At 42.3% G+C, this 14,982-nt stretch overlaps 1 protein-coding gene across 3 annotated transcripts in view; it reads left to right on the top strand.

The window, feature by feature from the left end:
• The window catches only part of CYFIP1 (cytoplasmic FMR1 interacting protein 1), a 61,499-nt gene extending 48,258 nt beyond the window's left edge, over positions 1 to 13,241 (top strand). For all 3 annotated transcript variants that reach the window (XM_083501630.1, XM_083501631.1, XM_083501632.1), the window contains 8 exons: positions 445 to 588; positions 2,245 to 2,335; positions 6,566 to 6,696; positions 9,157 to 9,229; positions 10,302 to 10,396; positions 10,648 to 10,886; positions 11,854 to 12,001; positions 12,138 to 13,241. In XM_083501630.1, the coding sequence (XP_083357756.1) occupies positions 445 to 588; positions 2,245 to 2,335; positions 6,566 to 6,696; positions 9,157 to 9,229; positions 10,302 to 10,396; positions 10,648 to 10,886; positions 11,854 to 12,001; positions 12,138 to 12,302 (1,086 nt within the window). In that variant the 3' untranslated portion in view covers positions 12,303 to 13,241. The remainder of the gene's footprint in view (positions 1 to 444; positions 589 to 2,244; positions 2,336 to 6,565; positions 6,697 to 9,156; positions 9,230 to 10,301; positions 10,397 to 10,647; positions 10,887 to 11,853; positions 12,002 to 12,137) is intronic.
• Positions 13,242 to 14,982: the final 1,741 nt, after the last annotated feature.

Below are 14,982 nucleotides of genomic sequence, written 5' to 3'. Positions count from 1 at the left end.
TTCCTTTAGCTACAGGTGTATTTTCTTCCTGTTCATATTAGCAAATTTAAATTGTCCTAGGGTTGCTCAACTACCGCAGTTTGGTAATTTCAAAACAATGTGATATTTTTCCAGTTAACAAAGGGGAGGTTAGTGCAAGGTTTTGACTTTTTGTTTAAGAACATGTTCGGAAATTCTTTTGTCAGAATTCTGTTTTTTTATGTCAGTTAAATGCTTTAAAATAACTTCAGCATATTCTGGTTTGTTTGTTTGTTTGTTTGTTTGTTGGAAGAATTGTGTGTTACCTTTTTAATAGGTGAGGGTAGAATGAAAACTTGATACTTTTTCTTCAGTTTTGAATGAAAATGTTTGATCAGAAAAATAATGTTGTTTCCCATGGAAGGATCTCTTAACAGGGAGAAAAGTCAGCCAACTACAACTGTGTGTTTTTTTCTTCCTCTTTAGGCTTTGAATCTGGCCTACTCCAGTATTTATAGCAATTACAGGAATTTTGTTGGCCCTCCCCATTTCAAAGTCATCTGCAGACTCCTGGGATACCAAGGCATTGCTGTGGTAATGGAAGAGTTACTGAAAGTCGTCAAGAGCCTGGTACGTTGTCCCACACGCTGTTCTTCATTTCAGTATTGATTTTTAAGGGAAGGGGAATTGATTCTTCTTGTTTAGTTCACTGAGCATCCAGCAGACATTTACCTGACTGGGTAAGCACAAGATAACCATACGTGCTTCTTGAGGTACAAAGGAGAATAGTTTGAGAACAGCAAATAACTGGGGGGGGGGGGAGCCTTGTGTGTGAAGAGACACACCTGATGTGTCTGATACTTGAAAGCATCATCACACATTTTAAAATTTAAATGAACCTTGTGAGTGCCTTGCATGAAACAAATTCTTGTTTTTGAGGAGAGAGAAAAAGAAATGGAGTGTGAGAGAGACTCTCTAATACTTAAAATGATTAGGAAATGAACAGACATTAAAATCTTGCTACGTAAAACTCCTTGGCTTGCACAGTTCTGCCTACGACGACAAAGTACAGTGATACCTCTGGTTGTGAACGGGATGATCCGTTCCGGAGGCCCGTTCGCAACATGAAAAGCCCGCAACCTGAAGCACCATATCTGTGCAGGTGCGCGAAGGGCAATTTGGCACATTGTGCGCATGGCCCAGACTTATCTTAAATTACCCCCATGTGGCAGTTTGCCTTACGGAAAAAAAAAATCACATTCACCACCATTGGAACCTTTTTTTCCTAAGCCTACGGGAGAGATAGAAGGCATGGAGAAGCTTAAATGACTATATGTGGATTGGGGATGGTAGTGTAAGAATGTATGTGACTGGGATGTCCTTCCTTGCCCATTTCTGCCTTCCATCTACCACTGGTATGGAGCCTCAACTACTTTCCCTTGTGGGAATGCAGACTTCAGCTTAAGAGAAGTTTCCCCAGCCCTCTCCTAAGTCTTGTGTTAGAGCCAGAAGATTTTCAGAACCTCTGTTTCTTTTATAATAAACATCTTTAGGTGCATAAGCGAAGTACAAATCAGCAGATGATAACCAGTGGCATTAAATTAAAAATGCCCCAGTTTGCACATCTCTCAGTTGCTGATTCCCCCCCCCCCCCAACACCTTACTGGTTAAAGCAACAGCTAGGAGACTTTTTCTCTCTTTCTCCTTTCAAGCCTTCGTGACTATTGTTCCCGACAGTTAATTATATAGTGGGCAAAACAGGAGAACCTATCCATTAGTGCATATCAGATTGACTTTAGTTAGTCTTCAGACCTGAAGGCAAAACAAGTGGTTGGTGTACTAGGAAGACCCTTCGCTGCAAAATTAAAGCTCTTGGGTATGAATCACATTTCATAAGCAGATGAGATTAAAAATTGGTCTCAAAATCGCTCATACTGGTTTTCCAAGTGCTCAACAGCTAGGTGGTTGTCAGATGTTTGGGAACATGCTGTAGCTTCAAGGCCCTTCTGCTGCGTACAAAGAACTTTAGGACAGCCTCCGCACTCCCCTTTGAGCCTTCTGTAAGCCCTTTACAAAAGCGCTCTTTGAAGGACCTGCCCCCTCCTTCTCCTTTAACTATAGGAATGAGCAGGCAGGCAGCAGGTGGTATGGGGCCGGGGGTGAGGCAGAGGAGAAAAGGGGCTGCATTTACGATTTGGAGTAGTAATACTCCAGCTTGTGTTTATTGTGTGTCACAGCCTGACTTCTGTTTTTCTTCAGCAATACTAATCACCTGTGTTCTTGCAGCTCCAAGGCACCATTCTGCAATATGTGAAGACGTTAATGGAAGTGATGCCGAAAATCTGTAGGTTACCCAGACATGAGTATGGCTCCCCGGGTAAGTTACCTTTTAGATCATGTCATTCCAATGTTAAGAGCCGGTTTTGTTCCTTGGCTTTAGAACATTATTTAACAAACAGTTTAGAGAGGCAAACAGTACTGAACAATTTTGTTCTCACATTGTCGTGCAGTGCGTTTCCATATTTTCTCAAAATACATTCTGTGGGTATGAGAGCAGGGCCATCTTTGGGGTGGTGGCAAATAGGGGGTACAACCCTGGACCCCTCGCCTCGTGCCAGTGGTCACAGTCAGTGCCCGGCTGCCATCCATCTAGCAATGCTTCCCAACTCCTCCCTTCCTATAGCATGGAAGGAGGCGGAAGGAACTCACTGGCAATGCTGCCTTTAAACATCAGGAAAATAAAAAGTGTAAGCCACAGGTGGGGGTTCACTGCTGCTAAAGTGCCAACAAAACAATGGGCTGTATCCAACTAGACAGTTCTGCCAGAGCAAGGTTTTTTGTTGTTGTTGCTGTGCAATAGAACCTTCCTACCCTCTATTCTCTTCCACTGCACAGCTAAAAGCCCTTATGTCAATAGAACTATTTAGTTGGATAACACCTAAAGACAACAAAAAGTAAGATGTGGGGAGGAGGGCTCAATAACACCACCTTTGCCAACGATAGCAGAGGAAGCGGAGAGATTAAGGCTACACAATGTGATTTGCTCCAGGCCCTGTACCCCCATAGGGACAGGGTGCCCCATAAATCGACATTTATTTGGAACACTGAGATCTCATCCACGCTGCAATAAATGCGATACTTGCAGGGAAATATTAGGCTCCTGATTTCCAACAAAGCCTTTCCCTGCTCACCCCGCAGTCAGTCTTTTGTGGCCTTCCTGCACCTTTATAACACCTTTCAGCCGCAGCTGCCACTCCCATGTGCTCCCTGCATGCACTATTATTCTGGCCAACTCCACAAGCCCACCTGTCCCCTTAGAGCAGCGGTTCTCAACCTTTGGGTCTCCAGATGTTGTTGGACTACAACTCCCATCATCCCTGAGCTCTGGCCTTGTTAGCTAGGAGTGATGGGAGTTGTAGTTCAACAACATCTGGGGACCCACAGGTTGAGAAAGGCTGCCTTAGAGCAACGTTAAGCTCTCCCCTCCCTCGCCCCCTTAACACAACCCTTAGCTCTCTTTGTATCTCCTCTGCCCCTTTTCCTCACCTGTCTAGCCCTCTCTCAGGTCTCTCCTTCACAGTCCACTACATACTTTGGGCTGGTTCCCACCCAAGGCTCCCAAGTGTGGAGAGCACCTGCAAACATTCTTGCTTATTTCTTGTCTTCTTGTGTGGATGTGGGAGACAAGGCATTGCAGATGCCGACAACGTATGTGCTTATCTTTGACTTCTGGAACATTGATGTGTTGTTCAAAGCTTGTTGTATTCAGTAGGTGTTTTAGCTCTTTAATACAAATGGCCCTGGTAAGGGCAGCTGCTCCTGGGATGCCACTTCAGAAGAATTATCACTGATGAGCCATTATTGTTTGACTGCGATTTTGAGATTTATTCTCTTCTCTGAGCCTAACCTCTGCAATTTCAGCATGACTGAATCATTGCCCTTTGTTCCTCGCTTTGAGTATGTTTTCTCCTCCTCCCTCTTACTTCCTAGCTCCTCGTATTACTGAGCCTTATTAGAGCTCCTTTGACTTGGATTTAACTTCTTATTAGGTGCTTGACTCCTGTTAGCAAGACTGAACATAAGTCAAAGAGGCTCTGAGTTGTTGAACCCTGTGGTTCTCCTTTCGAGCTGATTTACTGCCTCATTAGCCATTGTTAAAAAGTGTGAGGGGTTCACTCGTTGGCTACCTTAAAATTAGGCAATGGAATTTTTATACAAAAGTCACACTTGTTTTAGTAAGTATTATGGGGAGTCAGTTAAATAGAAATAAAACTCTATACTCCTATCCCACAGTTACACCGGAGGTAAACGGTGTTTCCGTGTGCTGCTCTGGTTCGCCAGAAGTGGCTTAGCCATGCTGGCCACATGACCCATAAGCTGTATGCTGGCTCCCTTGGCCAGTAAAGCGAGATGAGCGCCGCAACCCCAGAGTCGGTCACGACTGGACCTAATGGTCAGGGGTCCCTTTACCTTGACCTTTATTCCTATCCCACACCCAGCAGAAAGAACATTGATTGCCATAATCATTACTGAGAGATGGTATTCCAGATTGTATCCAAACTGTATCTGGTTAAATAAACTCTGGCCTTATTTATATTACCTTATTGGCCTGAATATAAGCCTCACTTTCCCCCCAAAACTCTGACCGTGAAAAGTTAAACTGTGGCTTAAATTTGTGACCTTACAAAAATTTGCTTTTACGATATTGCTGCTGAAACATACGGTAAAACGGAACGGGTGTGAGTGCCTGCGGAATTTTAAGGGAGCGGCTTATATTCAGGTATTGTCTTTTTAAATCTCTCTCTCCCCCCCCCCATGAATTTTAAAGGTGCGGCTTATATTGGGGTGCGGCTTATATTCGGGCCAATATGGTAACTCTTGCCTAGCTTCACTTCGCCCTCTAGCAGAATCAGGAGGCATCAAATTTCTAAAATGGTTAATAATAATAATAATAATAATAATAATAATAATAATAATAAGCCTTCTGTGTATCAAAATTGACTCCTTGTTATCGTAGTTTTTTATCCAGCTGTCTCCTGTGATGTGTTTTCATACATACCCTAATTTTTCTAAGATGTTAATCCTCGGACAAATACTATTTTAGCCAAACCCATCTACCTTACAGCTCATGCATGCCTTGTAGTTCAAAGGAAGGTGAAAGTCACCAGCTAACCCACAACTGAAGTTTAAACCAACTTCAGGTCACGGTTTGGCAGATCATGAATGAGCAGCTATGAGAACCTTGAGATTGTGTGCTTTCTGCTATCTGTATGGGAAGGAGAAGTAGACGTTTCTGGTTTGAAGGATCATCTGAATACAATCTAAGTGTTGAGTACACACCCAATTTTTAGCCATCTCCAGTGTCTTGGAGAACAGGCAGCTCCTAAACTCTCATATGGAAAAATAAATGTATTCTTAGGCGTAAATCCTATTATAACTAATGCATGCTTACTGAGTGTACAGAGGGTTATCAAGATTGTTCCCTAACTTTTGGATATTTTTTGTAAATGTTGCACTAGCACATATATTTTAACACACTGATTATGTATGATCCTAAGCCCATGAAATTGGAGGTAAAGATTGCACAAGCTTCAAAAATTGCCCAAAAAACACTTGTTGTTGTTGTTTAGTCGTGTCTGACTCTTTATGACCCCATGGACCAGAGCACGCCAGGCACTCCTGTCTTCCACTGCCTCCTGCAGTTTGGTTAAACTCATGTTAGTAGCTTCGAGAACACTGTTCAACCACCTTGTCCTCTGTCGTCCCCTTCTCCTTGTACCCTCCGTCTTTCCCAACATCAGGGTCTTTTCCAGGGAGTCTTCTCTTCTCATGAGGTGGCCAAAGTATTGGAGCCTCAGCTTCAGGATTTGTCCTTCCAGTGAGCACTTATGTTGAAAAACAAAACAAAACAAAACCTTATGTAAAGGTATAAAATCTGCTTATTAGACATGATTTGTTTCCTTACCACAGAAGTTTGTACGCATGCTTATTTGCACACATCCTACACGTGTACAGAGCTTTTATGTGTCCTCTACGTTCAGAGCTCCTGTGTATGACATACCCAATATTCCATAAGAATTGGGGTGACCTTTGTTGTTGAGTGAAGCCCCGTACAGCCTATAGCAGTGGTTCCCATTTAACTAAGCACTGTGGAGCCCCCGTTTTTGAAAACGTTGATAGCTCTCTGGTAGTTTTTGTCCTTTGAATGGTTCCACCATACCCACCAACGTGTACTAGCACAAAACCAGGACATGCATCTTCCGGGCTGTGCTCCTGCACAAGTCATGTGACCCATGCATGATAGCACGGTCCTCCAAGACGGAAATATCCTTGACGGGTATGTGCCATGGGCCCCCTGGGTGGGTTATGCGGACCCTTCTGGGGTCTGCGGACTACACATTCGGAACCACTGGCCTATGGAGTTGTCAAATACAGTATTTTTGTCCCTGTTGAAAATTGCCCTTATGAGAGTGTTGTTCTAAATGTATACTTGGAAGATGCTAATTTTCTGCGAATTTTTACTTTTACTTCCTGGTGCACAAATTCATTGCGGTGTTGATTTATCTTGCTTTCCACAATCTCTGTCTCTCCTCATCTTATGTCTCAGGTATTCTGGAATTCTTCCATCACCAGCTGAAGGATATTGTTGAGTATGCGGAGCTGAAAACTGTCTGTTTCCAGAATCTGCGGGAAGTGGGAAACGCTATCCTTTTCTGCCTCCTCATTGAACAGAGCTTGGTAAGCTGGTGATTTGAATCTATATTCACTTTCAAATACTGTCTGATATTTTACTTGTTTCCGGGTGACACAAGTTCAGCTGTAAGTTTCAAGTCAACTTTCCAGTCCTTAATTTCTTTGGAAATTCCAGTCCTTTATTTCTTTGGAAATAACTTTTTGAGGCGGAGTGGGGGAAAGAATTCATTATGCGAATTAAGATCCATAATTACAGAAACGGTAGACTTTTTATTTCCTTCCTTTATTTTTATACTTGTAAAGAAATGTTGTGTTCTTCTGATGCCATCTGGTGTCCAGATTAGGAAAGGTAACTGCAGCTTTTTGTAAAAAATAAATAAATTACTATATATTTATTTTTAAAAAGGGCATGCTGGCAACTCCATCTCTTTTCATGCAGCCTAACAATTCAACCCTGGCACCAAAAGCTGTGAAACTTAGCTTGAATAGAGAAAATAACATGTTACTTAACATGGTGATAGTTTTTCCACCTTCGGTCCCCACCCTGCACTCAGGTCTCACCTGTGGCTCAACATGAAACAGAGGCCGCCCCGGGAAACAGCTGTGACTGATGAGCTAAACCAAGGGAGGGTAATTAATGGGTCTCAAACCCTTGGGGGGGGCAGTTTGTGAAAACAGGCTCCGCTGGTTTCAGCGGGTCCAATGGTCCAGAAGGCAGTTTCTACACATGCCGTAGAGGGAAGCGAGGGGCAGATGAGGCTCATCAACCTAGGAAAGTAGCCCATCTAGGAGAAGGAAAACTCTGATCCTAAAGCTCTGCCTTACAGGATAGCTTTGGTAGAACAAAAGGCTAAGGAGCAAACCCGACACAAATCTGAAGTAGAGTCCCTAAGACGGTTGGTTGGCACCTTGTACGCCTCCTTCCAGCAACTCTGTCAGCCAAGCTGGTGCCAAACGCATTGCTCTGCTTTCCTTTGGACCACACCAGTGAGGCTGAGAGGGAGGCTCTTGTGGTCTGGGCAGCCCAGGACCTCCATCCACGCTGCCCAGGCCTGCGCCCCAGGAAGGTCACTTTGGTGCTGCTGACGTTGACTTCATCCTCGGAAGCACACTCCATTGTAGCTCGAGACAGACAGATGCCAACTTTTAAGGGACCGTTAAGCCATAGTCTCATTGCATAAAACTTTGCAAGACTCTTTCCTTTATTGGTAATGATTATATGGAGTTGCAGGTGCCAGACAGATATACCTGCCTTTGGGACTCATAAACATTTCCCCCCAGAGACAGTGGGGAAGATAGTCATAACGGGACCAAGAGGAACAGGAAGAACATTTTTTTAGTTCAATTAATCCTCTTGCTGGCGCTTCTTCGGATGCAAGTCAGCGTTTAACAGTAGCTGTTAACTAATTTGGTTTTTTGTACACTTGGCACTTGAGCATATATTTTTGGAAATATTTGCCTGATTAGCCAAACGTGACCAACCCTGGTTTTGGCCTAGAACTAATGTGGGTGGTGTGTTTTTTGTGTGTGTGTAAGGTATAGAAATATAAGAAGAAAGGGGTGATGGGTACATATCAGTTCCATTTAAGTTATGATGTGTGGTGTATGTGTGTTCTCTTACACTGAGGGTGGGAACCGAAGGCAAATTCCAGAAACGAGCCCTGATGCTGCCTTGTAAAATGACACTTTGCTTTCATTTTGCCTGCCTGGCTGCCTTGTGCATTTGGAGAGGAAAAACAAAGCAGTTTGCATTGCCAAGGCATGCAAATTTTCTGAGCTAGTTTCATCACTGAATTACCTAGGTTTACGGAAATTGCTTCAGAATGGTCAGTGCGCTTACTTGACCAGGTCTTTGAATTGCTGCTCTTGCGGGAACTATCGTTGGGAGATAATGGATTATGGAAATAATGCTGATAAATATAAAAGCATGAGTCACTGCTTGGTTCACATTCTCTCCGTCTACCACTTGAACATTGTGTTAGGCTTTTTGGTAAAGAATGCTAATAAATTTTCTAATTCTGCCTGCAGAATAGGCTCTCTGTTTTAACAGGAAGGTGGAGCTTTATTAAGAGTCTTGAGTACTGAAACCAATGTGACGCAGAAAATCCGAGATTCGATTTTACATTAAAACACACACACACACCATGCACAAGCTTTGATTGGTGTAGGAGGGTTTTTGTTTTAAACCCATTTCCTCTATCTGTCTAATGTGAATCTGCCATAGTACTAATATCTTGAGAGCTGGAAAATGGCGTGGGGGAAAATTTTTATCCCACCTGGTGTTGTTCCTCCCTTGCTTTTGAGTTTGAAGCAGAATCTAGAAATCCAATCCCAGATCTGCCACGTCGCATCTGTTTCAGCCCAAGGCAACCTCTTGCAATTACATTTTGCAAGAGGCCAAGGCGACACGCGCTGCTTCTGAAAAGTGCTTAGCTGGCTGAACTGGTGCCGTCAAATGCTGCTGGTGTGTTGTGTTTTCAATGAGTTTTGTCCGCTTTGTTGCAGTCACTGGAGGAAGTGTGTGATCTGTTGCATGCTGCACCATTCCAGAATATTTTGCCAAGAGTTCATGTCAAAGGTATGTCTCCTTATAGTGACCTGTCAACCTGAATGCGCTGACCAAGGGTTCCGTCATCTTCCTGATGGTGATGCTTGCTTGGGACTGCAAAAACTGGCGGTGGGGGGAATAATGGACCATGATACATGTCTGCCATTGGTGGCTTGGCAAGTTACAAATTGGGTAGGCCACCTGTGATGCTTGGAGAGTAAGCAGGTTGAGCCACGAAGCCTGAGGAATAGGGAGACCGTTTCCTACACTGAAATCATTGGGATGAAAAACACATTGTGAAAAGTGTTGCTTAGCCCCTTGTGTAACTTGGGAGGTTTGTTTCCTGCGCAAAGCAGTGTTTCTCCACCACTTCCTGTTGCCAGCAGCACATATTTCCCGCTGCCTCCCCACCCACCAACAGCATTCTCACTAGTTTGCCAACTGAAGTCAAGCAGTTTCCCCCTGCCTTGCTTAAAAGCAGACAAACTTGTCATCTCAATAGACAGCCAAGGAATTGGCCAGCATCACTGCCAGTTCAGTTCACCCACTTGCTGCAAAACATTTCCTCGTCGCAAATGATGTGTGAGCCCAATGCCTTTTGAAAACTTTGAAAATCAGTTCCCCTATACATAAAATTCCATTCCCTGGAGTCTGGAATTTTGTGTTTGATAAGATTTATCTTAATGGATTTTAATGTGTGTGGGAAGAAAAGTATGTTGGAACACAATAGCTTTATTTTAGGAGTCAAGTAAGCAGCTCCCACTGCGAGTGTCCTGCTGTTGTTTTCTTTTCAATTAAAGCAAACTATGGCAGAGGAATAAATCAAGCAAAAGGGAACCATTTTGATCCTCAGATCTTTCCTTTAAGTGCTAGGTTCTTTAGGACTCTTGTTTTATGTTTTTTTTTTGTACTGTATTTTATTGTCCTCTTATCGGTAGGCCTTTTTGGTTCCTATCCTCCTTGAGTGCGTAATGCGGAAAATTATGGGATTTTAAAAAAGCAATACAATTAATGCATAACCATTGTTGGAACAATGCAAAGGTGTTTCTCTTTTAAGCACTACTTCCCTTCAAGAAAACAAAATAATGTTGTCTCATTCCAGAGGGTGAAAGACTGGATGCTAAAATGAAGAGACTAGAATCAAAGTATGCTCCACTCCACCTCGTTCCACTGATTGAAAGACTAGGAACACCTCAGGTACAGCTTTCATTCTTTGGGCAGTAAAGCTGTATTCTCCCCCTCCCCCCCCCAAAAAAAATCCACAGTACAAGGGAAAAGATGCCTGGGCATCATTTGGTTTGCAGTTAGGGCTGCTGGATAGAGCCACCAAGCGCATTGCCAGTTGCTCAATGCCAGGAGACAGGGTTACGGGGACATTGCGGTAATTCTCTGGAGGTAATTTTCTTCTTTGCGTACTATCATGGTATTCTCTTTGGTTGCAACTGTAGCAAATTGCCATCGCAAGAGAAGGAGACTTGTTGACCAAGGAGCGCCTCTGCTGTGGGCTGTCCATGTTTGAAGTCATCTTGACCAGGATTCGAACCTTCCTTGATGACCCAATCTGGCGTGGGCCTCTCCCCAGCAATGGTGTGATGCATGTTGACGAATGTGTGGAATTCCACCGCTTGTGGAGCGCAATGCAGTTTGTGTACTGCATTCCTGTGGGGACTCATGAGTTTACCGTTGAGTACGTATCTTAAGTGCTTGCTTAAGGCCCCCGTATATAACGCTTGCTTATTTCAGTAGCTAGGTGTGGGGTGTCACCAAGAAAACGATGAGATCGGTTTGGAATTTTTGATCACATGGCAAATGGAAAGAGGGGAAAAGCCAATCTGTATTACGAGTTTTACTAGGGAAGGAGTGTGATGTGAGCACAGAGCTGAAGCCATCCTGAAATATTAAGTGTGCGATTTCAATTCTTTTTGATCATTGTAGCACTCCCAACATAGTCGCCTCATGTACTTCTTGAATGCCCTTTTTAGTATGATCTTAGAAACAATTGCATTTCTTGCAAAGACCTGCTTTTTGTTGTTGTCTGAGAGGTATATATCCTTTAGAACCAAATTTCTTACCAAGGCTTTACAAATTTGCCTAATAAAACTTTAAAAGGGGGAATGGGAAATGATTTATCCTATAAAGGTTGGGGAGTAGAAATGTAAACCACGATTATTAGCAGTATTCTTGGTGTTATTATTTTTATGGCTGCTCACTAAACAAAATAAATTGAACTGAACATTTGTCACCAAAGTAGTACCCTACTATTAGCCTATGGAAATCTCATGAAATTGGCAGTGCTTTTATTTAAAAAATCCAACTTGGGTTAGTTTTGTCTTAGTTTTTCAGCAGCTGTATTCTTGCCAGTCACTGGCCTGTTCTTCAGAATCAAGTGGAGATGAGGATGGTAAACTCAGGCAAATGGGATCGTATGCAGTTCTCCTAGTCAGTTAACACTCTAGCATTGTAGCACTGCAAGGTAGCAAGTGTTTGGATGAATAATTCCATGCTGCTGCTTATTTTAGACCTGTAATAATAACTTCATAAGATGTCCCTCTGAACAACATCTAGGCCACTTAACGCTAGAAATCTTAACACAGCTCAGTGTTGTCAAATTTCTGTGTTTCATTTTGACTCTTTCTGCGCTTCTCACTTCACAGGCAGTGTTTCGGAGATGGGTTGCACTGGGCTGGGTGTATGATAATTGTGCTTTTGGGACAACAGCGTCGGTTTGACGTGCTGGATTTCTGCTACCACTTACTGAAAGTACAGAAACACGATGGCAAAGATGAGGTCATAAAGAACGTGGTAGGTTGACAGAAGCAGTCTCCGTTTCTCATTCTGCCTATTTCTGTTTTTGACACCGTGGCAATATTTCTTTCGCATTTCCTGAGGCATAAGTAGACTGGCCTTCTCCTTAACTGTTGCTGTTTTGGTTCTGCAGCCTTTGAAGAAAATGGTCGAGAGAATCCGCAAGTTCCAGATCCTGAACGATGAGATCATTACTATATTGGACAAGTATTTGAAATCTGGTGACGGAGAAGGCACCCCTGTGGAGCACGTCCGCTGTTTCCAGCCTCCCATTCATCAGTCGCTGGCCAGTAACTAGGAAAGATCCACTTTTTCTTTTCCTTTGGAAAGTATACCTGCTGCACCACAATGCCAGACAAGATTTGATGGCTAAGGGGAGTATTATCTTGACCATCACTGTTTTCTAGTATTGCCTGAGCACCTTCTGTGAGGACCAGGTCTTTAGCTGTTTCCGAGCTTAATAACTGTACACATTCTCAGTTTTTTAGACTATTTTTTATGTACTTTTGATAAAAGGATTTCTACTGCAGCCTCTTTTTTAGCCTTAAAATCCTTTGCATTTCTCCAGCTGTTGTAATCATTCTAGAGAGGTTTATAGTGTATGGGGTCTTCTTCCATTTGTCCACTTACTAGCAAGAATGAAAAGTTGTCCTTTTCAGGGGTGTCTTTTTTTTTTTTTGTAATTTTCATGTGTAACAGAAGCATTACCCTGCTTTGCTAGCCTTTACGGGAAACGCCCTATTTTGTAACTCCTCAAGTGTCTTTCATCACTGGAATGTTCTTTCTCAGAACATCTGTAGCCCCAATATCTTTGGAAATAAAGGTTTTAAAGGGGCCGTTTTTAAAAGATTATAAGATGGAAGCAATTAATGGTTTTAATATGTGGAGTGTCTGCCCATGCAGACTTAATGGCTCCTGCTGCTGCTTTTTTAGCTTTTAAAATAAAATGGGGAGAGATCTGAATACCATTTTCCACATTGGATGCAAACAAAGCAGCTGTGTGAGTCACTCTACAACTATATATAGAGCATACTTTGGTTTGATAGAATTTAGAATTATACCCTTTTCAAGTTTTGTTTTGGTTCATTCTTAGAGAAGGACTCTACCTTTCCTAACACTTAGCCTCTTTCCAATGCCAAGCTTGGTGAATATTTATAATTTTACTTTTGTGAATCATGGGTCAGTAGTTTAACTACTTCTGAAGCTAAATTCTGAATTAAAACATGTTAAAAGACAACTATGAATGTAAGAGTCACTTTTGTCAAGCTCCCATCTAGTGAGAGGAAAAGGTATTTGCAAATTGCCCTTCTAGGGGCTGTCACTCACAGGGATCATTCTGACACCCAACATGCCGTGCAGTCCTTTTGTGTGGGTTGTAATCTTACACTCTTTTAACAATTCAGCCACATTGCAAGACCTGTTTAAGGTATAGGTTAAAAATAAAGCTGGCACTCAACAGCAGTAGCTTTCCATTTTACAAGGGCAAATCAAATCCTCTATGGCTTCTTTCTTGGCCTCTTTGACTGGTGTGTGGGAAGAAGAGTTCATCGCTATAATTCAGACACTTACTTCTGATAGCTTTCAGAACGAAGTTAAACAGCCCTAAGGCTTTTAGGTTGTGCTCCAAAACTATTAGAAATAATTTGTCTCTCGCTTTTTTTAACGTGGTTTTAAAATGCTATTTGTCTTATAAGGAATAGCTGCTGTACATTTCACCAGCATGCAAAAAACCCATCTCTTATTTAGAATTTACTTTCAGTGGAACAGGTAAGGAGGCTAAATTAATACAAACGTTTGCTGCCTATATACAAACCAATCTCTAAATTGAAAATAACATGTGGGTGGTAGAGTGTGGTGCAAACTGTTTTTGCTATCAATGGCTCCAGTTGCTGTCTCAAATACTACTATATGTAATACATGCAGATGAGGGCTGAAGCATAGCATTTACCTCTTCTAATTTGCAGCGTAACATTTGGTTTTTCAGTCATGCTCCTTTTTCATTTCTAACAGATATAATACATTGGTGTGACATTATGTACGCAGGCACTATTTAAATTTTAGCAAAGCTCCGTGAAGTATTTTCAAACAGCCGTGAACATTGCGAAAAGGAAACAGATCCTCGCAAGTTCCAACTTGTGAAGCGACAGTTTGCGTTTCACAATGGACCATGCTTTATTGTATCATGATTACAGCACATTTCTTCCTCTGCTGTGTTTTAAGAGTGGTTTAGATTAACCAGTTTAGTCTGCTGCCTGAACCCTACCTGCCCAGTGATAAATCAATCTCATCTATGGTTCATTTGAAACATGCCAGTTTCAAAATTAGGCAGAACCAGACAATGAGAAGTTGCAAAAGCTTCTTAGTTCCCTCCTTGTGGTTCTACTCCAAGATGGAAAATGTGTATGTTTTAAAAGCACTACTGGTTTTACTCCTGGCGGTCTCTGATGCTTTGATTACATATCCTTGTCTTCCTTCTAAGACCTAAGCTGTTCATAAAACAGAAGGAATGTGTTGTCTCCCCGTTTATCCTTCTCTAGTCAGCTGTATAAAAAGCTTCTAGGCATAAATGTATTCCCTTCACACACACACCCCATTTTGTTTAATATAGACTCCCTATCTGCATGTCAATAGTTTGTCTCTACCAATGACATATGCTTAAAACCTGTGCTGAACTTCATTTTTAGGTCAACAAGAAGTCTTGGTTCCCATGGAAAACAGGGCAGAGTTGCTCTAAATAGCACTAATTAGGAACTACATTGGTGAGAAAGAAGATAAAAGGCACCTCTCTACAATGTGGTTAATCAAAGCGGGCTTTGGTTTAAATTTACAGGGTGGCTATGATGGTTACAGCTAGCTAATGCAGGTGAACTGTTGTTTTTACTTGAAAAGCACTGTGGAAATGTTTAGCAAAATCAGGTTTGTTTCTTCATAATACAATGCAGAGCAAACAAACCTCATGCCCGAACCATATGTTATAT

The sequence above is a fragment of the Podarcis liolepis genome, assembly GCF_965112155.1.
Source record: "Podarcis liolepis genome assembly, chromosome: 4".
NCBI classification, from domain to species: Eukaryota; Metazoa; Chordata; class Lepidosauria; order Squamata; family Lacertidae; genus Podarcis; species Podarcis liolepis.
This window is presented reverse-complemented; position numbering and strand designations above follow the sequence as displayed.